At 48.6% G+C, this 27,139-nt stretch overlaps 2 protein-coding genes across 5 annotated transcripts in view; both read left to right on the top strand.

Annotated features, from left to right (window-relative positions):
* Nucleotides 1–27,139, top strand: part of SIRT4 (sirtuin 4) — a 250,319-nt gene that overhangs the window by 47,021 nt on the left and 176,159 nt on the right. The gene's annotated exons all lie outside the window — the stretch shown is intronic.
* BICDL1 (BICD family like cargo adaptor 1) overlaps nt 1–27,139 on the top strand; it is an 88,166-nt gene that overhangs the window by 57,885 nt on the left and 3,142 nt on the right. The window contains exons 3-10 of one of the 4 annotated variants that reach the window (XR_012374837.1): nt 4,688–4,804; nt 7,628–7,774; nt 13,281–13,460; nt 14,082–14,300; nt 15,358–15,501; nt 21,289–21,419; nt 26,032–26,152; nt 26,966–27,074. Coding sequence is in view for 3 of the 4 variants with exons in the window: in XM_073881016.1 (XP_073737117.1) it covers nt 4,688–4,804; nt 7,628–7,774; nt 13,281–13,460; nt 14,082–14,300; nt 15,358–15,501; nt 21,289–21,419; nt 26,032–26,152 (1,059 nt within the window). In the remaining variant the exon portion in view is untranslated. Of the gene's footprint in view, nt 1–4,687; nt 4,805–7,627; nt 7,775–13,280; nt 13,461–14,081; nt 14,301–15,357; nt 15,502–15,603; nt 15,651–21,288; nt 21,420–26,031; nt 26,153–26,965; nt 27,075–27,139 lie in introns of those variants that run through there. The other 3 variants (XM_073881016.1, XM_073881018.1, XM_073881017.1) reach the window with 3 other exon arrangements.

Genomic DNA, 27,139 nt, shown 5'->3' with positions numbered 1-27,139 from the left:
AAATTTATGTATCTCAGCTTAAAAATACTTTATTGCTAAAAAATGCTAACCATCATCTGAGCTTTCAGCGAGTCCTCTTTTTGCTGGTGGAGGGTCTTGCCTCGCTGTTGATGGCTGCTGACTGATGGGGGTGGTGGTCGCTGAAGGTTGGGGAGGCTGTGGTAGTTTCTTAAAATAAGACAGCACGATATTTGCCACATCAGTTGACTCTCCCTTTCACGAACGATTTCTCTGTAGCAGGCAATGGTGTTTGATAGCATTTTACCCACTGCAGACCTTCTTTCAAACTTGGGAGTCCGTCTTCTCAAGCCCTGCTGCTGCTTTATCGACCAAGTGTGTGGAACGTTCTGAGCGCTTTGTCCTCGTGTCAACAGTCTTCCCAGCATCCTCACCAGGAGTAGATTCCATCTCCAGACACCAACTTCTCTGCTCATCCACGAGAAGCAGCTCCTCTTCGCTTCAAGTTTTATCACGAGTTTCTAGCAATTCAGTCCCATCTTCAGGCTCCACGTCTAATTCTAGTTCTCTTGCTGTTCCCACCCCATCTGCAGCTACTTCCTCCACTGAAGTCTTGCACCCCTCCAAGTCCTCCACGAAGGTTGGGATCAACCTCTTCCACGCTCTGTTAACATTGCTATTTTGACCTCTCCCGTGAATCAGGAATGTTCTTAGTGTTATCTAGAATGGTGAACCCCTTCCAGAAGGTTTCCAATTTACTTTGCCCAGACCCATCAGAGGACGCACTATCTACGGCAGCTCTAGCCTTTCAAATGTATTTCTTAAATAATAAGACCTGAAAGTTGAAATGACTCCTTGGTCCCCGGGCTGCAGAATGGATGTTGTGTTAGCAGGCATGAAAACAACATTAATCTCGTACATCTCCACTCCATCAGAGCGCTCGGGTGACCAGGTGCACTGCCAATGAGCAGTGATATTCTGAAAGGTATCTCTTTTTTTCTGAGCGGCAGGTCTCAACAGCTGGCTTGAAATATTCAGGCAGTCTTGTTGTAAACAGATGTGCTGTCACCTAGGCTTTGTTGATCCATTTACAGAGCACGGGCGGAGTAGATTTAGCATCATGCTTCAGGGCTCTAGGGTTTTCAGAATGGTAGGTGGCTTCCACTCAGAGACACCCACTGCATCAGCCCCTCACAAGAGAGTCAGCCTGTCCTTTGCAGCTTGGAAGCCAGGCACTGACTTCTCCTCTCTAGCTACCAAAGTCCTACATGGCATCGTCCTCCGAAAGTAGGCTCTTACATCGACACTGAAAATCTGTTGTTGGGCGTGGCCACCTTCATGGATGGTCTTAGCTGGGTCTTCTGGAGAGCTTGGTGCAGCTTCTACATGAGCACCCGCTGCTTCACCTTGCCCTTCTGTGTTATGGAGACGGCTTCTTTCCTTAAACCTCGTGGACCAACCTCGGCTAGCTTCAGACGTTCCTTCTGCAGCCTCCTCACCTCTCTCAGCCTTCACAGAATGGAAGGGAGTTAGGGCCTTGCTCTGGGCTCAGCTTTGGCTTCAGGGAGTGTTGTGCCAGGTTTGAGCTTCCATCCAGACCACGCACAGTTTCTCCAGGTCAGCAGGAAGGCTGTTTTCTTTCCTTATCAGTCGTGTGTTCCCCGGAGTAGCACTTGTCATTTCCTTCAGGATCTCTTCCTTTGCATCTGCCACTTGGCTACCGGTTGGCGCAAGAGGCCTAGCTTTTGGCCCCTTTTGGCTTTTGACGTGCCTTCTTCACTAGGCGTAATCATTTCTAGCTTTGGATTTAAAGTGACGAGATGTGCAACTCTTCCTTTTACTTGTGCACTTAGAGGCCCGATGTCAACATTGCTGTGTCTCAGGGAATGGGGAGGTCTGAGGAGAGGTCGAGAGACGGGGGAGTGGCCGCCAGGAGAGCAGTGGAGAAGTCAGAACACACTCAACGTTTATTGATTAAGTTCGCCGTCTCCTGCGGGCATGTTTCGTGGCACCCCCAAAATAACTACCGTAGTAACATCAGAGATCACAGGTCACAGATTGCCAAAAGAAATATAATAATAATGGAGGAGTTTGAAATACTGCAAGAATTACCAAAATGCAACACACGAGACACAAAGTGAGCAAATGCTGTTGGCAAACTAGCAATGGTAGACTTGCTCGATGCAGGTTGCCACAAACCTCCAATTCGGAAAAAACACAGTATCTGCAGAGTACAATAAAGCAAAGTGCAGCCAAAAGGGTATTCCTGTATTGAAGTCCTAATTTGGAGACAAGATAACCCATTTTGACAAGTTTACCATTTTGATGCCATCATTTACTGAGAAGTTGGCAAGTTCCTTCACTTCCCTGAGCCTGTTCCCTCATTAGTAAATTGAGCGTGATAGGCACTGCTTTGGTTACGACAATTGAGATAATGCATTTAAAGCATTTAGCACAATTCTTGACACATAGTAAGTACACAGTACATATCACTGATGTTATTTTATTTTATTTTAAGATTTTTTTTTATTTGAGAGAGAGAATGAGATAGAGAGAGCATGAGAGGGGGAGGGTCCGAGGGAGAAGCAGACTCACTGCTGAGCATGTAGCCTGATGTGGGACTCGATCCCGGGACTCCAGGATCATGACCTGAGCCGAAGGCAGTCACTTAACCAACTGAGCCACCCAGGCGCCCCTCACTGTTATTTTAGGCAAGGATGACTAACATTGTGTTTCTAAGTGATTAAGAAAACTAAAACAAGCTGGTGGTGTCTGAAATTAAATTTAGAATAAGGAAAAAGAGGTGGTTTGGTTTTATTTTGTTGTGTGTTTTGTAACTGTTGAAAAATTTGAACTTTAGGCTGAGATTCTTACGTTGCCATCTAGTTCAGGGGAGCAACATTTATTGAATCTATGGGACCAAAGCGAAGATGGACAGTTGCTTATATAGCACTTGAAGATAAAAACAACTATTGAGAGGCACCTGGGTGGCTCAGTCAGTTGAGTGTCTGACTCTTGGTTTCAGCTCAGGTCATGATCTCAGGGTCATAAGATTGAGCCCTGCATGGGCTCCATGCTTGGCAGGGAGTTTGCCTGGGGATTCTCTCCCTCTGTCACTCCCCCAACCTTCGCTCACTCTTTCTAAAATAAATAAATACATCTTTTTTTTTTAAGTTTAAGAAAAAGAACAACTATTGGACACGTATCTCTTAATGTGAGAGCCTCACTGACCAGCTAGCCTACCATATCAACATTATTAACCATCCCACCTCCTAACCATTTCAGCACACAGTGATCTCTCCCAAGAACTCATAAAGCTTACTGACCCCTTTTTGGCCTCAAAAAAGCACTGAGGCAGTTAATTAACCTATCCTGTGGCTCTTCTCTCCTGGGCAGTGTTCAGGGCCAGTGCACACTGGGAGCTGGGCTGGGACTCCTTGAGAAAGACTAGAGTTCAAATCTTATCAAGGAAGCATTCTTTCAAAATACTCTCCTGTATATTCAAGAGAAGGTGCTGATACACTAAATGTATTAGGTGTTTTGCTGTGTTGGAGCATTAGAGAATAAATGGATTAGGGTGGGAAATAAGTGCCTCAGCCAGTGTTCCCCAGAGAATTAAAAGTTGCAAAAGATGTCCTTGAGGATTGAATGGCAAAAATATTAACAGACATTGGGGTGCCTGGCTGGCTCAGTTGGTGGAGTGTGCGACTCTTGATGCCGGGGCTGTGAGTTCAAGCCCCATGCTGGGTATAGAGATTACTTAAAAGTAAAATCTTAAAAAAAAAAAAAAAAAATTCTTAACAGGGCGCCTGCGTGGCTCAGTCGGTTAAGCATCTGCCTTCAGCTGAGGTCATGATCCCAGGGTCCTGGGATCAGGTTCCATGTAGGGTTCCATGCTCAGTGGAGAGTCTGCTTCTCCCTCTCTCTCTCTCTCAAATAAAAATCTTGTAAGGAGCGCCTGGGTGGCTCAGTCATTAAGCGTCTGCCTTCGGCTCAGGTCATGATCCCAGGGTCCTGGGATGGAGCCCTGCATCGGGCTCCCTGCTCGGCGGGAAACCTGCTTCTCCCTCTCCCACTCCCCCTGCTTATGTTCCCTCTCTCACTGTATCTCTCTCTGTCAAATAAATAAATAAAAATCAAAAAATCAAAATAAAATAAATCTTTTAAAAATAAAAATTAAAAAAATCTTAACAGACATGACAGGGAACTTCAAATAGTGCCCATGTTGAATAGAAATGAGAAATGGAGAGAGGGATGATTTACCTTGGCCCTGCTGAGGAAATAAAGGAATGAGAGAATATAAGTAAGTAAATTTCTAAGAGAGAAATAAAGGAGTTTCTAAGGTAGTAGGTTTATCTCTTACTCTTTTGTGTAAAACACTGAGACTTTCTCTCAATTTAGTAGATGTTTGCTGAGCTTCTGCTGTGTACAGAGTAATAATGATGATATCGAACATTTGGGAGCTTACTATTTCTAGGCCTGTTTCCTCTGACTAGCAAAGCGGTCTTTACCGAGACAGACTCATCCGTGGTGGAAGTAGAGATGGGGGTTGGTCTTGTTTGAGCACGAGGGAACACATGGACCAGGGGTGGGAAGCCAGCATTTCATCCTATAGTCCTTACAGAGTAGCAAGTTGCAGAGAAGCTTGGGAAACGAAAGGCAGAAAAATCTTAACAGATGCCCTTTGCACAGCCTCTGAATCCACCCTGAAGGTCTCCTCTGTTTGCAGGCATCAGAAGTTGAGAGACAACTCTCCATGCAAGTCCATGCCCTCAGAGAAGACTTTCGGGAGAAAAACTCATCAACCAACCAGCACATCATCAGGCTTGAAAGTCTTCAGGCTGAGGTGAGCCTCCCCCGTGTGGTGGTGCTTGGAGATGGAAGTGCTTTTCTCAATGAGGCACTCCACTAGATCTTTCGGATAAGGAGTCCTCTGAATTGGGAAACAAAACCCTGCTCTATCTAAAAATCTCTAAAGAGAGATGTATCTGTGAGAAACTAAATGGGGAGCACTTGATTCAAGTTCTACTGGGTAGCCTCTTGTCTGGAAGAATAAGGTTGCTCAGAGTTACTGCTGAGTGTGTTGAAATCATGAATGACCTACTTTTACTGAATATGTTGATCGGTCCAAAAACATTCTTGCCAATCCTAAATACAAGATGGGAAAGAGAATTTTCCCTTACTCCATTCTATTTAGGTCCAGTTCAGTCCACCTTATTGGGACCTATTATATTCTCACATACAAAATGAGAGTAATAGAAGTAGCTGCTTCATAGGGTTGTTGTGTTTGACGAGTTAATACATGGAAAGCACTCAGTGCAGAGTGTATGAGCCAGATCACGGCAGGCAGGGTCTATGGCCCTCAGTGGGCCAGAGGGAAAGAAAAAGTAGCACTTAGGGGACAACTCTGTGAGAACCCAGTTGTGGGAGGTGAGAAAAGGGGAGTCCTATCACCAGCCCAAATGGGGGGGGGGCCTCCCCCTTCTCCAGAGGATTCCGCCTAATCTGATCCTGAGGGCTCCTAAGCCGGTTGTCTGGACAGCAAACCTTTGGCTAAGTTACACCTGAAGGGCTAGACTAGGGCCAGCTGAATCACATCCCCACTGTGGTTAAGGAATCAGTAGGTGTGGTCAGGCCCAGAGAAGCCCAGATGGCTGCTCCCCTGCTTTGGAAATGACCTGAAGATGTTTTTCCTAAAGTCTGTCAATATCTTCTCTTTTCTCCTGCCTGTCATTCCCTTCCTTTCTCCCTTCCCTTGGAAATACTACTGGTATTGAGCAGCAGGTTCTTGAAGTAAGTAGTTGGTTCTGGTGGGGTTTGGCATGCCTGTCTGTGACCACTTGTGTGCATGACTTGCCATTCAACTGCCTTTGCCAAGCTCTGACTCCTTCGAGTTGCCTGTTTTCCTCTCCCCTCTGCTTACTATTTTCAGACCCTCGTGACTCAGGGTCATTCCCAGGAATGTTAATTTGGCAGATTTGGTCACAAGCTTCAGGGTATATAGGGTGGGGTGATGGAGTGTCCATGCCTTGCTTCATCCGGTAACACTGCTACTTTAAAAAGCCAATCTATGAAGTTGGTTAAGCACGTTACTCCATGTAGCTCTGAACTTCTAAGTTTTTTTTAAGGGACCAGGATTGTCTATCAGAACTGTATTACCTCATTATTTCACTGAGTGGAACTTGAGAAAGAAAGATTATTCATGGAAGGAAAATATAAAGGTCAGAGGGTATTTAAATGAAAATCAACTAGAGTAAGAATTCCTTCACGCAGGTAACGTGCTTCAGTGTGGGGAATAGTGGTCCCATTCACAGAAGAGACTTATTCCTTTTTGTCCCTCACCCAGGTGCACACTTGAGACAGTATTTCTTTGTTTGGCCAGATACCTGATCTCTCTGGACAAAGGCCACATACTTCATTTCCCCAGGACAGCATCCTATCTGATTGATTGGTGGCCAGGGAAGATCTGTGCCCTCTGAACAGAATTCTAGCGTGGAAAACGAGAACAGACAAAAAACAGAGGGAAAGGTGGATTTCAGAGAACCTCAGACATATTACACATTCATTTCAAAATCTCCCCAGGAAAGGGTCGGAGGTTGGTCTCCTTAATGGATTGTTCTCCAAGCCAAACTGGAGAGCGTGGGGAATATCTTAACCATGTTGGGAGCAAGAAGCCGGGTGAGAGATGAGTCCAGCAGGGAACTGATAGACGGGAGGAGCCAGTGGGATCTTCATGCAGGACTTGGGAAGGCTCCCGTGGCCCCTTAGCAAGGCAGTGTTCTTGGGGTGCAGCGTCGCTGGTCTTGTGGAGTGCCAGCCCAGCCCCTGAGCCTACAGACCTCGCAGCCAGAAGACTTGGCATCTCTTTCCTCTTTTCCTTTGTTTTCTCACTGACATTGAAGAGACTGACAGGCCTTCCTAAAAGATTTATATCTCCTGAGACTGGCTAGATGTGCAGTGTACAAACACACCAGCCTGTTTAATAAAAGGAGTGAAATTGCTCCTATTCACAAATGACTGGCTCAGGCAAAAAGACGCTTTGAGTAAAATCAGTTACTCACTTGTGTCTGTGTCCTGTTGCTTCCAAGACAAAGGCTGAGGCAGGCACTACTTTGTTTCTGTACCCTGCCGGCTCCCCCATTAACTTGGGACACCGGCTCTGAACTGCAACCTCTAGAGCCAGACCTGTTAGCAGTGGGGGAAAGTACAGAAGAGACCCGTAAAAGTATGACAAGACTGTGGCTCAAGAGGCTGTCTCAGGCATTTTCCTGCACCTGTGACTTGAGAAGGAAGGATGGAACCGCAGGTTGGGTTCCACTCCCCCATAAATTGTGGGGTTGAGGTGAAGTTATAGGCTGGCAAGGTGGAGCCCTTCTGTGTCTTATCTGTGGAATTTCCAGAACACTGACCTTCCCTTCCTCTGCCTGGCATCCCACATTCCAGCTTCCCCAAAGCTCATCTCCCATCCCTTCCCAGACAGGTTTCTAGGAGGGAGGGGCTTTCTCTGCAGCTTGGGAATTCACAGCTGTTCTGTCAGAGATGGGGGCACCAGGCCGCTGGGCAGAGCACTTGGGGAGACACCTGCCTTCATGTTTGGGGCTAGTCCCTCCCTTCCTACTCATCAGACTGGGTGTAACCGCACACCACCCCTGTGACTCCACCCTTTCAGATCAAGATGCTGTCGGATCGGAAACGGGAGCTGGAACATCGTCTCAGGACCACCTTAGAGGAGAACGACCTGCTCCAGGGGACTGTGGAGGAGCTCCAGGACCGGGTGCTGATCCTGGAGAGGCAAGGCCATGACAAAGACCTACAGGTACTGAGGCAGAGAAGCTGCCCTGCAGAGCCGGGCCAGAGGAAAGGAGCATGTAGCTGCCTAGCCAGAAGGAAAGCTGAGGGGCCAGCACCACCGTAGGGCTCAGGAGAGGGTAAAGCCGAGGTCTCTCTTTTGGCCCTGTTGTCATTTTCCTTGGGCACTCACAAACTTGGCCAGTCTGGCTCTGCTGAAAACAAATGCATCACTACCCACAGGTCATCCTTCCAATTTGTTCTGAGCCACTGGCCCCTGGAGCAATTTCAGAGAGTTCTTTCTGGGCTATTAACATGACTGGAACATGAGGAGTGTCATTCTGCCTCCTAGGGTTTGTGAAATCTGCCAGAGGTTTCAGAGGGAGCCTGTGACTTTCTGTGCTTGCTCACAATTCTCTCTGCTGCTGCTTTCCTAGGCTGATGCATTTAGTCAGCTTGCACTGAGCAGAAATCAAGAAGCTGCCCGCTGAACACAGCAGGACTTATATCCTGCTTCTAACAGTTGCTAGAAAAGGCATAGGCTGACCCTTTGTGAACCTAATTGGCCTCTTTTTCCTTCCTAAAGGAAATCACTTCATGGCCGTATTTGTCCTTATCTGGGACCTGCCACCAGTCCTCAGCTGAATCCCCAGGCTCACACTTGACAACCCCCTAAACAAAAAGATAATTGCCCCTAGCCTCCCCAGAAACAGAGTGTGACATGTGCTACAAAGGCGGCTTTGCCAGAGTGGCCTAGGAGCACCTGGGGCCAGTGGCTAAGAGTGCACTGCTTCCCTTGGGCACCCTCTGAGGGTGCCAGGCAGTGGGGGAGATTGCAACAGTGTCGTTTGTATGGGGGTGGTCAGCCAAATGTGTGCGAGCATCAGGCAGGTTCCTCCCCAAAGACCAGGCCATGGCAGTCCCCACTGGGCTCAGCGGTTGGCTGTTGAGGAAGACTCTAGGATGTGGGATAAGGAAACATCTTAGGCTAACATCACTTGTTATTGACACCGTCAGCTAAGCTGCCACCTGAGTGATTAACCTCCTTAAGGGCAAATGAGCAGTTTTCCACCCTCCAAGTTTTTTGCACCTTCAGCTTGGAACGTTGCAGGCAACATTCCGTAAATGTTGAATAGAAAATGATGCTGGCTAAAGCCTCACAGCTGTTTACAAGATGGAAAGGAGTTGACTCATATTCTAAGGTTGACGGTGGTTAATAGTGGTGAATGTTTGTATACTTCTGTACAGGGTACAGAGTGCTTTTACAAACATTCTAAAACTGAGGCTTAGAAAAAAGTGAATCATTTACCAAAGTAGTATAGTAAGTCCTTGTTAGAATTAAAATTAGAGCCTCCCACCTTCTTCACGTGGTGCTCAGTGACAACGTCTAGCGCATCCCTTGCCTCTGCAAGTCAGCGTCTCACCAGCATTTCTTATCCCCTTAAGGCACTCTCCTGAGGTTACTGAGGTAGAAGATGGAGGAGAAGGAAAAGAAATACAAAAAAATGCAGAAATGACCCCTGCCTAAAAGACCTTTTCAGTCTCGCTTGAATTCACAAATGATAAGTCCTTATTTCAAACCAAGAATTGGGGACCAAAGTACAGCGGAGAGCAGGACCACTGTCCCCCTGGCTGATGCCACGGGCTGCGCGCTCTCTGCAGCAAGAGCCCTAGGTCACACCACGTTCACAACCTTGCCATCTGCACATCCGCTGTCTTCCGACTGGGCTTCTTCAAGAACGAGAGGGTGTCACTCCCCGCATGGCCTATATCAAGTCAGGCAGTGCACACTTTGATTTGGAGAATCTGTGTTTATGGGCTGAATTCTTATCTTTCCCACCTTTCTGTGATTCTTTTCCTTCAGCTCATATGAAATTTTCCTTAAGCCGCTGCTAATTACCAGTATCCTCCAGAAAGCCCTTGCTATTGCTAAAATGGTCTGTACTGATACAGAAATAAAAATGCCTGCTTAGGTGGTAGTTGAGAGGTCTCAATCAGACTTGCAAAATGTAGAGCTTGTGTCCTTGGAATGTGTATAATTCCATGATTTTAATCCTTTGTTTCAGCTAAAGGATGAGAAGAAGGCAGAGTAGGCAGGGCGTCAGGCCTGCACAACCAGGGTAGCCCCTCCTAAATCTAGTCCACCATGTAGTTGGGGTTCTACTGTCTAGCGCAGATTTTTAAATCACTGATCAACTCCAGCTCTCATTTTTTTTTCAGACTGACAGTAGGTATAAAAATTATTATTTGTTGAATACCCAATAAATTAAAAAACTGGACATTTTGCTAAACTCTTAATACCCAGTAAAGGATTTTGTCCCTCTAAGGACCACTTAACTGCCCTGTACGATTCATACCCACCTGGGCATCTTACAGATGTGTGCAGGGGTCTTGTCCCAGGATTTCATCAACAGAAAGCATAGGCTCCACTCTGTGGGGTGACCCAGGAAGCAGATGGCCTGCAGTATAGACTTTGCTCTGACAATTAACACCATAGCATCTTAGTTCCCTCAGTGAGAAATGGGAGGGTGCTCCCACCTCCATCAACTTGAGGGGCATGAGTATTGTAAGCTTAAACTAAGTAAGGCATTTGGTGTCTTCCTTATTATTTATTTATTTAGTCATCTTTGTTATACAAAGGATGATATTTCTTATTTTAGAGGTTTCTTACATTTAATAGACTCCTCTGGTTTGGTTTTTCTGCATATGCTTGTGGATCATATTGACCAGAGAGGGCAGACCTGTCCTGGTCTTTTGTTCTCTTGCTGTTATAATTAATTAAGCACCCTCGAGTGTACATGAGTAATTGAACTAATTTTGTCCAGTGCATAAGAACTTGTACTTGTCTGTGCTGAAGTTCTCCTGCTGAGATGTATGTGGAGTTGCCTAGAAAATAATTGTAAAGCATTTTGCCAACTTAGTATGCCATTTGTAATTGTGCCAAATGCTTCCTAGGAATGTCTTCTTTTTTTTTTTTTTTTTAAACCCTAATTTCTTCTAAGTTTTCTCAAAACTGGGGCTGGAGGAGTTCCCACTGGACCAGCAGGTATTGCTGATCCTTGGGATCCATGCAGACAGAGCAGGCTTGCCCATTCCTTTTTCATTCTCTGAGCAGCCAGGCTCCAGACTCTTCCTAGTAAAGGCGCATCCGATCACTGGTGCTATTAGCCAGCCCTTGTCTGATACTGACCAGCAGAGGCAAGGCCCTAGGGCACCTAAAGGATGGGCTGGAGGTTCTGCAAGGCAGCTTGCTCCACTCATGGGAACTACAGAGCTCAGGGTTGCTACCCACTGCTGCCCAGTGTCTGCCTCTCTGCAGGAGCCACAAGCCTATCTGGCCAGCAGTCTGGAACAGACAGAACCGTGTCTGCTCTATTTTAAATGAACAGGGGTGACCCCAGAAATCCTGTGTTATGAAAGGATAAATTAGTTTAATTTAAATCCTAGGAAATTCTTTCGCCCCCCCCCCCATAAATCTTTTAAAAGGGGTGGGCAGTCCACAAATACAGGAGTAGGAAGCTTTGCTCTTGTGCAGGTGTCATCTGTGGACATGTGCATAGCGGTTGGTGAGCAGATGAAGATTCTGCAGGTAGGGTCTGTTGTGTTAAGAGCTAGTGTAGTGGTGGAGTGCACTAGGAGCATACAGCGCTTAGCAGCCATGGTGGCGTCAACTTTCAGCAGTAGTAAGCTCACCAGGTAATGGGGCCTTGTTTGGATTCCACGGGGATGGGACCCCAGAGAACGCAGAGAGGAGAGAAGTAGCAGCAGCAAGAGAGAGGAAAGAGCCCTGGCCTTTACATTGTGATAGCTGCATTGCTGTCCCCTCTACTGCTGGCACCTCTCTCCCTCTCTGAGCCTCCCAGGCCCCGTAAGCCTCTCCCAGGCCTGGGCCTTCTCTGTAAACTGTGAGGTATGACACAGAAAGTACAGAGACCTCTCTTCTCATGGGTTTGGGAATTCTTGGTATTTCTACCCAAATGTTATACCAAATCCTACCCTCAGCTTCTTTCCAAACAACCCGTTTCCCCTTAAATTTTTTCACTAAAATACAACATACATACAGTAAAGCATACAGATCTTAAGTGGACAGCCCAGTGAATTTTTACAAATGTACATCCCTGTGTAGCAGATGCAGATCAAGATAAAGCCCATTATCTGCACCCTACAGGCTTCCCTCTCACGCTTCCCAGTCAGTACCCTGACACTGCCTCTTCCGCCTTCATCTCTTCTGTCTCAATGAAGTTTTAGAATATTTTATAAATTAATTCCATATTGTTTTATGCCTGGTTTTGCTTGACATTATGTCTCTGAAATCCATCCATGTTATGGCATAGAGTAGCAGTGTGTTCTTTTTTTCACTGCTATATAGTATTCCAGCATGGGACTCTCTCCATTCTCTGTTGGCATTTGGACTGTTTCCCATTTGTGGCTCTCAAGAATAATGATGCTGTAGACATCCTGTTTGTCTTGCGTGCACATACACAGCCATTAGTGTTGGATCTGCACCTAAAAGTGAACCGCTGGGTCATGGGACAGCTGTGTATTTCACCCAGTAGAAACTGCCGGTTTCTCAGAGTGGTTGTACATCTTCACTCCCAGCAGCAGTGAGAGTCCTGGATGCTCCACACCCTCATCAGCACTTGGTATCATTACATCTACTTCTCTCTTGTATTATTCTGAAGTAAATCCCAGAATTTTTATAATTTCATCTGTAAATAAAGAATGATAAGAACTTAAAAAAACATAGCCACAGGGGACGCCTGGGTGGCTCAGTCAGTTAAGTGTCTGCCTTCAGCTCAGGTCATGATCCCAGGGTCCTGGGATCGAGCCTCGTGTTGGGCTCCCTGCTCAGCGGGGAGTCTGTTTCTCCTTCTGCCTCTGCTACTACCCCTGCTTGTGCTTCTTCTCTCCCTTTCTCTCTCTCAAATAAATAAACTCTTAAAAAAAAAAAAAGCCACAGGACTATTATACTTAAGGAAAAAAGCAATATTTTCTTTTTTAAAAAATTTTTAATTTTTCTAATTAGGCTCCATGCCCAAGTTGGGGCTCAAACTCATGACCCCAAGATCAAGAGTTGCACGCTCTCCTGACTGAGCCAGCCAGGTGCCCCGCAATATTTTCTTAATATCAAATAGCCAGTGTTCAAATTTTTAATTGTCTTATAAATGTCATAATTGTGTCCTTACATTTTTTACTTGAATCAAGATGCAAGTTAAAATAGGCCTACACATTGCAGTTGGTTAATAAGTCTTTTGAGTCTCTTTTAATCTATAGGTTCCCCCTTTATCTTTTCTTTTTTTCTTAAAATGTATATATTGAAGAAGCTGAACTGTTTGTCCTGCAGAATTTCCCAAATCTGGAGTTTACTGCCTGCACACCCCTGATGTAATCTAGCATGTTCTCTCCTCTGTCTGTTTCTGTACATTGGTGGTTGGAGGTAGCAGCATGATCAGGTTTGGGGTCAGTTTTTCGTGTTTGTTTTTGGTTGGGGGAAGCCTCCCGAGCGGCCCACCCACCGTTGTATCTTTTGAAAGCTGCATCAGAGCCAGCTGGAGCTCCAGGAGGCGCGGCTCTCCTCCCGACAGCTGCAGGTGAAGGTGGAAGAGCTCACGGAGGAGAGGAGCCTGCACAGTTCCGCCGCCACCAGCACGTCTCTCCTGTCCGAGATAGAGCAGAGCATGGAGGCTGAGGAGCTGGAGCAAGAGAGAGAGCAGGTGCTGACGTCCTGTCCCTCTGGCATGAGAGGTTGCCCAGGGATCGCGGGGGCAGGCCCCGGACTGCGGGAGCCTCTCCGTCCTCCTTGTGGCCCCAGTGCCTACCGTTTCAGCTTCCTCCCGGTGGGGGCCTGCGGCCCTGCACCCGCAGAAGCCTACGCCTGCTGGCCAGAGCCGTCGGGAAGCAGGCCCTGCCCAAAGCCTGTCCCGGGCTCACTGTTGCCCCAGTGCCTCTTAGGAGATGCTTATTGGCTCATCCTCAGCCTCATACCTCTTACACTGACTGGGCTCTAGAACACTCACAGTCCAACCAAAGGCTTGTTTTCATACTACTCCTAACCACTTACTCCCCTAATCCTGACTCCTGTCAAAGTAACCGACTATATAAAGAATGGCTTATATGACAAATGGGAGGGGAGTAGAGGGCTGGAGTCTGGATAGATGTACTGGGCCCAGAATAAGGACCAGTATTTCCTGGACAGGTGATTTAAAAAAGAAAAACTCTTTCTCTTAAAACTAGTCTCTTGAGTGTCAGTATGTTGGGTTCCTACACTAGAAAAAGATGAGCGGGTGGCAGGCTTCTCTAGAGTCTGTAATCAAGAATGGTTCTTTGTGGAGCAGCTGAGACTGCAGCTCTGGGAGGCCTACTGCCAGGTTCGCTACCTCTGCTCGCACCTCCGAGGGAACGACAGTGCCGACTCGGCCGTCTCCACGGACTCCTCAATGGACGAGTCTTCAGAAACTTCATCCGCCAAGGATGTGCCGGCTGGCAGCTTGCGCACGGCCCTGAGCGAGCTCAAGAGGCTGATACAGAGCATTGTGGATGGCATGGAGCCCACGGTAAGCAGCCAGGCCGAGAAGCTCCTCACCCCAGACAGCCTGGCTGGTGGGAGGCTAAAAGCAAGTGTGGGGGTGAGGTTAACCCAGGAAGGGCAACTTGCAGAGTCGGTGAGAATGCCGTCTGAGCCCTTATTGTCTGAGAGCACCATATACTGGTGACCGGGCAGAGGGACAGTGTCAGGGAATGGAAGTTCCAAAGTCATCTTCCTGAAGACACAGGCGTACAAGTGGAGTCCTTTCTCCATGTAGTTAAGTCCAGGCCATGGTGGCCTCGAGGTCAAGGACTTTCCTTAGAAGGGATTTAGGTGCAAACTGTGTTTTTCTGTAGCTCATTGGTCCTGGTGGTGGAGTTAGCTGCAAATAGGCCAACTTGAAAGACCTGAAGCTTCTGCTAAAATGATACAAGAACAGAAAGTTGAGAAGATCAACAGGGGCTTTTTAGAATTCCAGATGTGGCTCCCCTTATGGAGGAGAATATTCCTGTGGGCCTCCGGGGCAGATGGGCATCTCTTTCAGCTCCGTGACCAATTTCTGCCAGACTTCCTCTCTGTTCGCAACCCCGGCTGGCAGGCAGTTGTTTGTCTTCAGGGCCCATCCTCCTACAGAATAGCTACCATCTTTCTACCCATATTAGATGAAGTCCTGTCAGAGGGTGGTTGTCCTTACCTGAACATGCCGCGTGGATTTGTGGAATGTGCTGTAGTCGTGGGGAATGGGAGCTATCAGAATGAGGTGTGCTGTTCACGCCACGAAAATTCCCTCCCCTGAAGCCTGAAAGAAAAATAAACATCTAGCTGATGTTGGCAGATCCAGATTGGGCGAGAGAATCTCTCTCCTCTGACCCTTTCTTTCCTCCCTCCTGTGTCTCTCCTCTTTCTCTCCCTTTCTTTCCCTCCACCTTCCCGCCCCCATCTCCTCTATCCTGCTCTCCTCCAAACCGACCCATCTCTACTCCCTCCCCGTACCTCCCCTCTCCCTCTCTCCCACTAACCATCTCACCACACCCACCCCTGCTTGCACCATCTCTCGGGTTGAGGGCTTTCTCTCTTGCTCTCAGAGCTCCCGGAGAATTGACGATGACTCCTTAGAAGAACAGATAAGGCAGACCAGTGAGGACTCGAGAGCCCTAAGGGAACTCATGGAGGGAGAGAGGGGTAAACTGAGGCAAAGCCTAGAGGAGCTACAGCAACTCCACAGTCAGGTGAGCACCCCAATCCTCAGTCCCGAGCAGGGAATGTGCATGTGCCCCCCAAGGTTTCTTGGGACCCTCATGAGTTTCCCTCTCCTGTGTCTATTTGAGAAGTGGCTCTCCTCTGACAGATCCTCGAAGGACGGTGACCTGAAGTTGAGGTAAGCTGGGCGTCTTCAAGAGAAGAAGCCAATCCTCTGGTTTATCCCAAAGTAAAATTGATAGGGATAAGAATAGCTGACCCTCCATTTCCTCCAGTAACATGCTGCCTTCCACAGAGCCCAGATTATCCCCTGGCTTCTGACAGTTTAAAGTGCCTTAGCTCTCAGGACGTTCTCGGATGTTTTTCCAGCAGCTTCTAAGCAGGGAAGTTTGCAAACCAAGAAGCAATTGATCTTTGTAGGCCTGTTCTCTCTTTGTAATGCCGTCACCTCTGCCATCCTGATTTTCAGCTTTAGAAGCACTTACTGCTCCTCTTGCTGTTCCATTCCTGTTTGATCATGATTTCATCTCTCTCGAGAATCCTGGAGAAGGGCATCTATATTCCTATCTGAAAAGTTCTAAAGGGCTTAGGAGCAGCTCCCACCCAGAAAGGAGCTTCTAAATTCTGTCTTAGGAAATAGATAAGGCGCTTCCTTTTGACAAGGGCCCTGTGTAGTGTTCTGTCCCACTTGTGGGGGACACCAAACAGGTAGCATTTTAAACCCTGCGCCCACCCAGCCTGCCCCCTTCCTCCCTTGTCCAGAGCTGGTCATCCCTTCCTGCTGCACCAGATCGCTGAGAGATGGAAGTTAAGCCTGGCTTTTGCTTCAGTCAGTATTTCTTAAATTTAAAGGACCTTATAGAAATAAACTCCTTTTGGGGGTCATACCCATGAGACACCCCAACATAATCCTCTTGAAAGATATTGGGGAACCCTCCTGCAGCTATTGCTGTGTGCTCTCCTTTCTGGGAGCGACCAGATAGGGTAGAAAGATGCTCCTGAGAGCGTAGCTTATTTCCGACCAAGCCCTGAAGAATGGGATTGGGCAGCCAAAGACATTGTCATGCCCAAAGCCAAAGTCCCTCAGGCGGTCGTTTGGCCAGGGAGTAGTTCAGACACCAGCACAGGTCTTCAAACTGTAAGAATCAAAACAGGACAAAGTGGATCTAAAAGTTCTTTGGGTTAATAAAAGTTTATTTACTTTAAAGCCTAAATTTTTGTGGGGTGCTTCTTATCAGCTCTTGATACTGGCTGGTTGGTTTTGTTGCTTCTCAGGATAGCAGAACTAGAAACAGCAGAGGGCATCATTGAGAAACAAGAGCAAGGCACAGGTTGCTGAGGGTCTGGACACAGCTCTTTCGGAGCCTGTCTCCACCAGGGGATTCTCCTGAAAAGTTCAGCTGATAAGTGGTTAATGCCAGTTCCTGTGCATTCCCTCTCAGCTCATTAAGCGCTCAGTCCCATGGGGTATAGAACTGGGCCTCTTGAGTGGGTCATCTCTTCCCAAAAGCTCAGACAAAGCAGCAGATCTCTCAGCCAAACTACATCTATCCAGAACCATCCTGTGAGAGTAACCCTGACCTCCCAAGGCAGTGGGTAGGACGCAGATTGAATTGCAGCATGCCAGTGGAGACGGTGGCCCTCAGAGCGGGCCCAGCATTCCTCATGCAGTTTGTGCAGCAGCTCCTGAGCATTCCCCGTACACTTGCACTGTACTACACTAGTCCCTGAGATGCTCAGGATGGATGTGACTGCGCGCTCATGCTCCACAACCTCTCCTAGAACTGTGAGGCGAGTCAGACTAGCTCTGTTCCCTTCGGGGTGGGGAGCGGGGGCGGGGGTTGCAGGGAGGAAGGGCAGAGCCCAGACAAGGTTATGTGAAACCGAAGTTCCAGCAGATAGCTCCTAGACGAGTGCAGCCTCATCCAAGGGATGATCCAGCCTCCAAGCCCACTGCTTTCCTACCCAAGAGTGTTCTGTTTTTCTCCTGGAAACTGAGCCACAGGTAAAAGGTGTGGGACCTGGAAGATGAAGTGACCAGCCCCTCTGAAGCCTATCCAAATTTTTAAATAAAAGAGAGCCCAGGTTTAATTTTAACTGATACTTATATTTGAGACAAGAATCTAAAACCAGACCTGAAGACCGCCCCACACCCTTATGCCATGGAGAGCCCCCTCTCAGTCCCCACAGCTTTGCAGACTCCTGCTCCCTCCTGGTCAGGGCTCACTGGGGTCTGGATCTGCTGCTGGGAGGCAGGAAGGACGTTCTGAACAATAGGAAAACCAGTTATCTGGGGAGCCCTCTACCAATTCCCAGGCCAGTAAACCAGGCTTTGGGAAGTACAGTGAGAAATAGAACCAGGCCTGGGGAGCACGGGGGGCTCAGGCAGTTAAGCAGCCGACTCTTGATTTTGGCTCAGGTCATGATCTCAGGGTCCTGGGATGGAGCCCCACGTGGGGCTCCCTGCTCTTCGGGGAGCCTGCTTCTCCCTCTCCCTCTCCCTCTCCCTCCCTCTCTGCTCCTCCCCCTGCTTATGTGTGCTCTTTCTCTCTCTCAAATAAATAGTATTGATTTATTTATAAATAAATCTTTAAAAAGAAAGAAACAAATAGTCCCAGTCCTGTGTTTGGTTCCTTTATAGGGCTTGACTGCAGCACTAGCCATTTACCCCCAAGGGGCATGACAGCACAGCGGAGCAGGTACTGGGAACACGGAAGGCCTTCACTGAGGAAATCTTGGTGACTCCTCCTGGGTGAAATCTCTCTTTGTTCTCTTTTCTCCGGCTTCCTAGCCATTGCCCTATTTCAGACCTTCCTTCTTTCACACTGTGGCTCTGGTCATCACTCCCCCCAGCCCACTTACCCCCACACGATTTGGATTGATCTTCCTGAAGCACGGCTTGGAAACAGAATACCCTTACAAGTTCTGGATTGACTTCCTCTTGTCACATGGTGGGAAGCCTCGAACTCTCATGGCCCTACAGACGGGCTGCATGCCAGCCATCCAGCCTTCTTCCCCATTGTTGGCATCTCCCCTCCTTTGCTTTAGTCAATTGAACATAGACTATGAAAGGGCATGGCGCACGCTCCCTGTGCTTCCCCACATCCGGGCCTTTTCTCCGGCCCTTTGCCTCTGCCCAGAAGACTCTCCCCGGCCACCTGCATGTATCAGCCCTACTCATCCTTCAAGTTTCACTTCTTCCTTGAAACTCTTGATTCCCTTCCTCCTGGAGCCCCCAGCCCTGCTTTGTCATGATTACCCTCACTCACATCTCATCTTCCCAGTTAAACTTTATACCTCCACGAGGACAAGCTTGAGGTCCAACTTCTCTTTATCTTCTCTTAAAGCATCTAGCACAGGGCTCACCTAGAGTAGGCACAAAAATATTACCAAATGAAAGGGCAAAGAAAGCCCTAGATATATGACTTCAAGATGTTTTCTTTGATCCTATTCAATCATGAGGACACTTACTTTATGTGGGAAAAGTGGATTTAGGGGTGGCTGCAACCTAAGTCAGTGTATAAACAGGCTGGGCCAGTCCTCATGACAGCCCCAGCCATAGGTCCACACCGATGCAGAGAAGAGAAAGGAGCAGAGCTTGCCCCCAGGCGCCAGGCACTGAGCTCTGTCCTTGATGTCAGTTACCTTATTTGAGCCTCACAACAACTTGATGGTGGGAACTAGTTATTTTTATTCCTGCTTTTTATGAAAAGTATATGCAGTTCAAAGAAGGTAAGTCCCTTGTCACTTCTAAGGCAGATAGCTGATGGTCTCTACTTTGACCAAGTTTTCCAGACCAAAGCAAAAAGTTCTTACAGAGTTTTTTTCGGGAGCCTATTAAATGTTGGCATTTCCTGCCTGGAATGTGGTTTTATCTGTAGCTTACTCAGCTGGCAAAACCCTTGTCTGGCACACAGCCAGCCCGGGGCCATGTTAGGGCTGATTTGGTCAGAGGAGGTCTGGCACTCTCTCTGCCAGGTACTTTCTGGGTCTTGAGTTTCTGGCCTACCAGGCTACAGAACCTGCTATTAAGTAGGGTGAGGCTGGGTTTCTCAGCGCTGCCTGCGTGCCTCAGGACTAGCTATACCCTGTGGCCTCTGCAAGAGCCCCAGCCTGTTCTTCCCTGTGGCTTGGAGCCCTGTCACCGCAGCTGTCCCCACCATGAAAGCACAGAGCACCTGGTCCTGACGTGTCCTACCAGGCGTCTAAGAGGACGAAATCCATTGCCCCAGTAACAACAGATTGTCCTGTATGCCTCTTCATTGTGGGGCGTCCTCTGATTTCTTCCCGAGTGCCTCTACCCCAGGAGTTGGCAACTGCTGTCTAGTCTGGGGAGTCCAAAGCATCTTCAGGGAAGCTTGATCTTCAGCCTTGCTCCTGGGGTCTTTGCTCAATTTCAGTCAGTCTGAAGTTGTTTAGGCCTGGAATTTGAGTCAGGGAGTACACGGAAAGGTGGCGTCTGTCCCCTTATGGGAAGGCTAGACCTGTATGGATGGATCCTCCCTTGGAAAAATGTCCAAGTATGTGTAATATTTAACAAAAGGGCAGGGCCGGTCATCCTGACTCCAGTCTGAGCCTATTTACTGAGAAGGGGCTCCCACCCTTCCATTCATTCAACAAATATTTACTAAAAATTCTACCAAGCAGGGTTTCTGGTTGCAAACAACCCAAACTCTCTCTGCTTAACTTGAGAGAGACTGTATTGGAATTAAATCTGATCACTAACAGAATCAACAGGAAGGCTGGAGAACCAAGCTCCAAAGCAGAAAGGAGCCATGGGAAGTGGGGCCACAGAAGCACTCTGCTGTCAGTGTAATAATTGCCCCCTGGCCTGTGGCTTTGCTGAACCCTCAAGAACTGCAGTCCCAGGTAGGGGGGTGTGACTGGCACATTTAGGTCACCTTTCTATGCCTCTGTGCTTAGGAAAGGATATATGTCTCTCTCCTTTGGCTTCCTTAGTGGGAGGGCATCCCCTGTTTCCCACCAAGACTCATGCAACCAGGAATGTCCCCCAAATAGGAAAGCATTTGGGAGGATGACTAGCCAAAAAAAGACAACTGTCTACTGCACAAGCATTTGGGGATTAAGCATCATACAGTCAGGCTCTGAAATGCACAGATGAGTAAGGCACACTTCCTGCCATTGCAGAGCTCTAGGTGTACAGAGGGTTCCTATACAAAGGATGGGGTAAGCTGCGGTCACCAAGGGAGCCACTAGGAAGGGCACCCTACCACCAAAGGATGGCCCCCAATAAATGGGCTGTGGGACCATTCACTGAGGCATGGCCCACAGAAAAGGTAACAGGCTTGAAGTGAAAGATGATATTACGTGGGTGTCTGAATTCCATATGGCTTTGACCAGGGAATTGGTCAGGTTGCACCAAGTACTGTCACAGAAGTGGGAGCCAGGGCCCTGCGGATAGCAGCATTCCATGCTGAGTGGAAGATGGCTGGAAACAGAACTTGAATCCCTACCCCTAACCATGTGTTTCAGAGCCCTGATGCATGTGTGGTCTTCATTAGTTGCCCGCAAGTGCCTTGAAATGGAGGTGGTGGTGTGGGGTGCTGCGTCCAAAGGGGATCTGAGCCCTGTGGCTGCCGTCCGGGGCTGAATTTCATCACCATCCGTGGGCTCCAGCCTAGCGTGTGGCATCATTCCTACAGAAGAGATGGGCGTCTCTCAGAGCCAGGGGCCTCAGGAAGCTACAGGCACCCGCCTGGGGCTGCTTGTTCCTTTCTGCCTCTTTAAGGGCACGCCCCCAGGCCAGCAGCAGTGGCAGCCCCTCCCCCCCATTCATCCTTGTGGTCTCCCGTCAGGTGACGTTGCTGAGTGTCGAGATGACTGCCCTGAAGGAGGAGAGAGACCGACTCAGAGTGACGTCCGAGGCCAAGGAGCCAAAGGAGCAGCTTCAGAAGGCCGTCCGGGACCGCGACGAGGCTATTGCAAAGTGAGTGGACAGGGCTTGTCGAAGCTGACTGTTGTCACAGCAACATGAGTATGTGCTCAGTTTTAAAAGTGAAACCCTACAGAAGACGACAAAAATGAAAGTGTTGCCCTGCTACCCACCCTCACCCCCAGTCTGGTTCTTCTCAGACAGACGCTACTTACTGGTGGAGGTCGGGGGTGTGTTTGCTGCAGATCTTTCTCCTGTGCGTGTGCAGCTGTACGTGCAATAGAGTTGTTTGGGGTTTTTAAGTATCAGTGGGATGATGCTCTGTGTGTCTTGTATATCTTAGCTTTCTGTCTCAGCTTTTCAATTTCATTAGGTAGACCTACCTCAACTTCTTTATTTTTAGGGTTTTTTAGGGGAGTTGTTACTTTTTATTATGGACATTTTCAAGCATACACAAAAGTAGAAAAAAATAAGATGAATCCCTGCCTACCTTTCTGGTTTCAACCCTCATCAGCATATGGCCGACTGTTTCATCTATATCCCCACCCACCTCGTGCCCCTCCCCGCTGGATTGTATGGAAGCAAATCACAAGATCCCTTATCTCATTCATAAACACTTCAGTATGGATTCTACCAGATAAAGACTCTTTCTGGAAAACACACAACCACAATACAGTTGTCACACTTGAAAAAACTTACAATAATTTCTTAATATCATATAGTGACCAGCTGGCCCATAAATGTCTTTTAATGATTGATTAGAATCAGCCTCCAAAGTCCACAAACCCCATTTAGTTGATATGTACGTAAGTCCCCTCCATCTTTTTTCCATATTGCATTTATTTATTGAAGAAACTGATCGTTTGTCTCCTAGAGTTTTTCTACATTCTGGGTTTGATGCATCCTCAGAGTGTCATTCAACAGTTTTCTCTCACCTGTGTTCCTAGTAAACTGGGTCGTATTTTAATAATGTTTTGGGTTTTCTTTAACAGAGAAGAAATGCATTCTCTTGCATTCAAAAAATTTGGAAGTGCATAGGCAAAAAAACATACGTACATATTCCCCATCCCCCTTCAAATGATTTCTTTTTCGTGCATTCAATCTACCCTCTTCACTGTGAGGAGATAAAAGGTACTGAATATGTTGTCTGCTCAGGAGGCACTTCGCAGCACGCTCATAACATCTGTCACTTTACTGCTTACAAACACTTCATCCTTTAATCCTCCCAGCCACAGCAAGAAGTAAAAATTTTAATCCCAGTTTTTACAGATGAGGAAACTGAGGTACTTTCCCCAGTTCCACAGCCAGTGGTGATCACGCCTCCACCTCAGGTCTCTTGCCCCCGTCGGCGCATCCTTTCCCCTGTGTGGTAACACAGGCTGCTTGTCAGCCAACTAAAAGGAGCTCATTTGAAACAAATTGTAAATAGATACTATATACCTTTTAAAAAGTAATAGGACACATTTTAATTTCTGACTTTAAAATGCCCCACACCTTTTCCCTTCTCACTTCCACACACACTTGTCTGCTCCCTTCTGCTCTAATCATTTCATCATCTCCATTACTTAGTTTTACCTATGGGTCCCCTTTCCTGTCTGGCCAGGACCTTCTGTGAAGCTGACAGTTTCCAGTTCATTTAGGAAGTATATTCAGTGAGGCTTACAAACCTATGCATCTCTGCCACTGGATTCCTGGTGAATATTTGATTCATTAGCGAATACTTGAATGGCACTGTAATATTTTGGAGTGGGAGCATACTTTCATGAATAGCAAAGGGTGAAACTGTGTCATACAGTTAGGGAATAAAAATGGTAAAATTAAGGTGCTAATTGTGGAAGCCTGTTGGGAATAAAAAGCAGAATGAAGTTAGCTGTCTCTCAGCTGGACAAGCATACGAGAGCTGAACATCAAGCTCTGACCGTATTCTGCCATCAGCACAGGAGGTGGGAGATACAACCAGAGAAAGAACCAGCGTGCAGGAGAGAAGAAGCAGCAGAACTTGTCTAGTCCCCTCCTTTAAAATAATTGGAACCTAGCTGTGACATCTGGGGGACCAAGGAGGCCAGCAAGTCTCCATGAAACCTTGAAATGCAGGCCTTTGCCTTCTGCCAAAGGAGGCCCAGTGAACCTCCTGGTGTCAGAGCAAACTCTCCTCTGTGAGTACTCAGAATTCTGCAGTGAAGCCCTTGTCCTTCATGGACCCTACAAAATAAGGCTGGTGCTGAGGGAAGGGGTTAGATCACTCCAGCACAGGTTAGCTCTTTTTCTGTCCCTTAGAAATTAAACTCTTGGTATGTGTTTTGGGGATTAAGCATCATACAGTCAGGCTCTGAAATGCACAGATGAGTAAGGCACACTTCCTGCCATTGCAGAGCTCTAGGTGTACAGAGGGTTCCTATACAGAATCATTTAAATGTGGGGGAAGCACACTTTGTATAGGACCTTAAGGGTTTTACAAGATGCTTTCATACACCTCATCTCTGATTCTCCATCCTGACTGCACTTTAGAATCATCTAGGGAACTCCCTGGATGCAGGGGCCCTCTCCAGACAATTCAGTCTGAATCTCCTAGTTTGGAGCTGCTTCTTAAAAGTGTCCCTACCCCACCCTGTGATTCTAGTGCGTAGTCAGGAGTGAGAACCCCCAGGAAAAATAACTTTCCTCTCCTCACTGGGCTACAAAAACCTTAAGGTGTTCTTTATCCTGCACAGTAGTGAGTTTCAGAAAAGTTAAGTAACAATTTCGTACCTTGCAGGTAAATGGCCCTCACTAAAAGCAAAAATCCGGGGCTAGCAATCTGCCTCCCCAAAACAGAAGGGAGTCCGTTACTAGTGGTTTCATTTAAATAAGGAATTCTTCCAGCCCTTTGAGATACTCCTTTTTAAAATTCTGATTAATATATCGATCAGCGGCCTCTGCGGCTTAGCTCTCCTGGTCTGGGGTTTCTCCTGAATGAAAAGCACCAAGATTCTCTAGTGAGCAAACGTTCTCTGGGGTGCAGTCCGAGGCTGGAATGCGGATTTCGGCAAGTCGGTCCCCGCTTTGGGGGTTTTCGGGAAGGAAGGGGACCCACTGTGAGCCCGGCGACACAGCTGCTGCCGGACCTCCGCCCGGAGGCCTTGGTCAGCACATTCCGGGGTCTCCGGGCTTCTCGTGGCGCCACCTGCCGGGAGACGCCCAGAAGCTCGGGAGGCTGCCAGGGGTTTGCGCCGCTGTTCCGGGACCGCGGGGGGTGGGGGTGGGGGGCCGGCTGGGCGTCCATGGCAACCGCGGCCGCGCAAGGATTTCCGCCGTTCACTGCCAGCCAATGGCAGCGGGCGTGACAGGGAGCCTGAGGCATCTGAGACGCTGGCGCTCATTGGACGGTCTCTGCTCCGGTCCTCTCAACCGCAGTGCGGCGGGCGGACCCGGGTGAGGCGAGCTGTCCGGATGGCTTCTCTGGGAAAGGCGGGCGGGGCGCCGTTCTGCGACCCTGAGGTGTCAGGGGAGGTGACTCACGGGTCGGACTCGAGGCTGGAGAGGAAGTGCCGGTCGCCGCGCTGGCCCCGAGAGCTTTACCCCAACTGCCCCGCCTCCCCGCCGCACTTAGCTTGCTGCGGCCGGCGTCCCTGAGGCCTGTCCAGCCGTCCTTGGGACGCGCACGGTGGTGGCCGGCCCGGTGCGTGAGGCATTTTGCTTTGCCGTTTCGAATGCAAGAGGCAGTTGATGACAGGGGCTAAGTAATGCCCATTTTGGCAGCTGGGCAACCAGTGCCTCCTTGGCAGAAGCTGCCCAGATAGTCTCTCACGTCGTACTCCCATTCCCCCCCCTCTGAGAAAAAAACTTCTTTTGCATTGAACAACTATGATTTAGGAATGTTGGAAAAGGCAAACGGTAACATATGAAACATATTAAAATGTGAAAAGACAAAATGCAGAAGTATGTGGGAGCCCATCACTGATCATTCAGAGCGAGCCACGTCGACATTGTTGTGTATGACCTTTAAACACCGGGCAGTTTTTTCTTCGACAAAGCTAGTATCGTACCAGACTTTGCCTTGTGGTGCTTCTCTCCACTCAGCAATTCTTCGCGTTTCCCCATCGTCCGTGAATAATGAATACTCAGCGTCATGGTTGCTACTGGTGACTGTGTCCCGTCGCATACTTTACCACCAGTGCCCTAATTGCTGGCGACCATGACTAGCTAGGCTGTGATCGTCACCACTGTGTGGCTACTTGTGCACACCTGTGTGCCCTTAGGACCGATCCCTTAAGTGGGGGGAGGTTGCTAGTGAGAAGGAGGGGCTGAGAGAACAAGGTCCTTACCTCCCATGGGGACTGGCCTTTTGGGAAGGTTTAGCAGCTCCTTAGTGCCCTGTGAGGCCTTTGATGTCCTCTGGGCTCCAGTCCTCCTTTACCCTCCTCCCTGAGCCCCTTCTTCATCTGTGAGATGGGGAGGACAGATACCTTCACCCACACCTTGTTACAACAGTTGAGAGAATGGATGTGAACCGATGCTGGGAACTTTCCAGCCCTCTGCAAGGAACACCCTAGTTACTGTCACGGTTCCTATTGTGAGTTTGGTCAGAGCCCGTTTCCTCATCCTGTGGACTCCAGGTGCCCCAGGTAAAGAATCAGATGCCTCTGCTACAAGGCGTCCATGCTCACCCTGGCTTGTCTGTTTTTAGGAAGAATGCTGTGGAGTTGGAACTCGCCAAGTGCAAGATGGACATGATGTCTCTGAACAGCCAGTTGCTGGATGCCATTCAGCAGAAACTGAACCTCTCGCAGCAGCTTGAGGCTTGGCAGGTAAGGAGAGCCCTGAGACCCAGGGTGAGGGAAGACGAGGCTCTGGGAGGAGTGGCTGAACCCAGGCAGAGCATAAGGAGAATTTGTCACTAGAGGGTCCCGTGCACGTGGGTGAGTAGTAACCTGCCTTCACCTGGTGCGATTCAGAGCCTGTGCTTCCCCAGTCCCCAGGGAAGAAGGCCTGAGGATGCTGTCAAGAGCGGTGAACCCCAGGCTGTGCCATTTAGGGCTGCGGTGGCCTCCTTCGACTGGTCATCTCTGCTCTGTTTAAATTAGCTGGAAAGAAACAGATGTTAACACAAAGGGCCCCGGAAGCCCTACATGGCGGGACAAGAATTCACAGCCCGATGGATGTAGTTCCCCAGCCCCGGGGCCACCAGCAGCTGCTGCCCTTCCCTTTCTCGAAGGCCAGCTTCCTTTTTCCAAAGAGCACTACCTTGGGGGAAAATGAGTCAGTATGTTCTCTCTAGGACCACCATTTTCAGAGTGCAGTCAGCCTGCTCTGTCCCAGCTCCAGCTCAGCTTCCCCTGGCCCAGGGCTGTACTTGCTTTTTGTTAAGGACAATTTCAGGATATGGGTGTAGCCTTTCTTGTCTCTCCCAACGAAATCCGAAGCAGACAGGTGAAGAGCTCCCCCCACTGGCGGGCAGGTTAGCAGTGACCATTCCTCCAAGGACCCAGCCGGCCCGGCCACAGGAGCACTCGCCTCCCCGCCCCCGGGAGATGGTCCCTGGCTCCCGGGCTCTGGCCCCACCACCAACTGACCGGTCCCCGGCTCACCGCCCATTCTTCTCTCTTCTCTCCCGGCTACAGTTTGCTTCCTCAGGGCTTTTTACTATCTGGCTCCTTTGGTTTCTGATCTAGTGGCCTTTCTCAGTTCCCGTATCAACAGCTTTAGTTGTACACCCCTCCTGCCTTTGAGGTGAGATTGAACCCCCATTCCACCCACCGTGTCCCCCCGCTCCCCTCACCGCCCTCCCCCCCCCC

Source organism: Callorhinus ursinus, unplaced genomic scaffold, assembly GCF_003265705.2.
Source record: "Callorhinus ursinus isolate GAN/ISIS: 27379988/994484 unplaced genomic scaffold, GSC_fseal_2.0 scaffold41, whole genome shotgun sequence".
NCBI lineage: Eukaryota > Metazoa > Chordata > Mammalia > Carnivora > Otariidae > Callorhinus > Callorhinus ursinus.
Note: the sequence above shows the minus strand (reverse complement) of the source record. Positions and strands in the feature narration are given on the sequence as shown.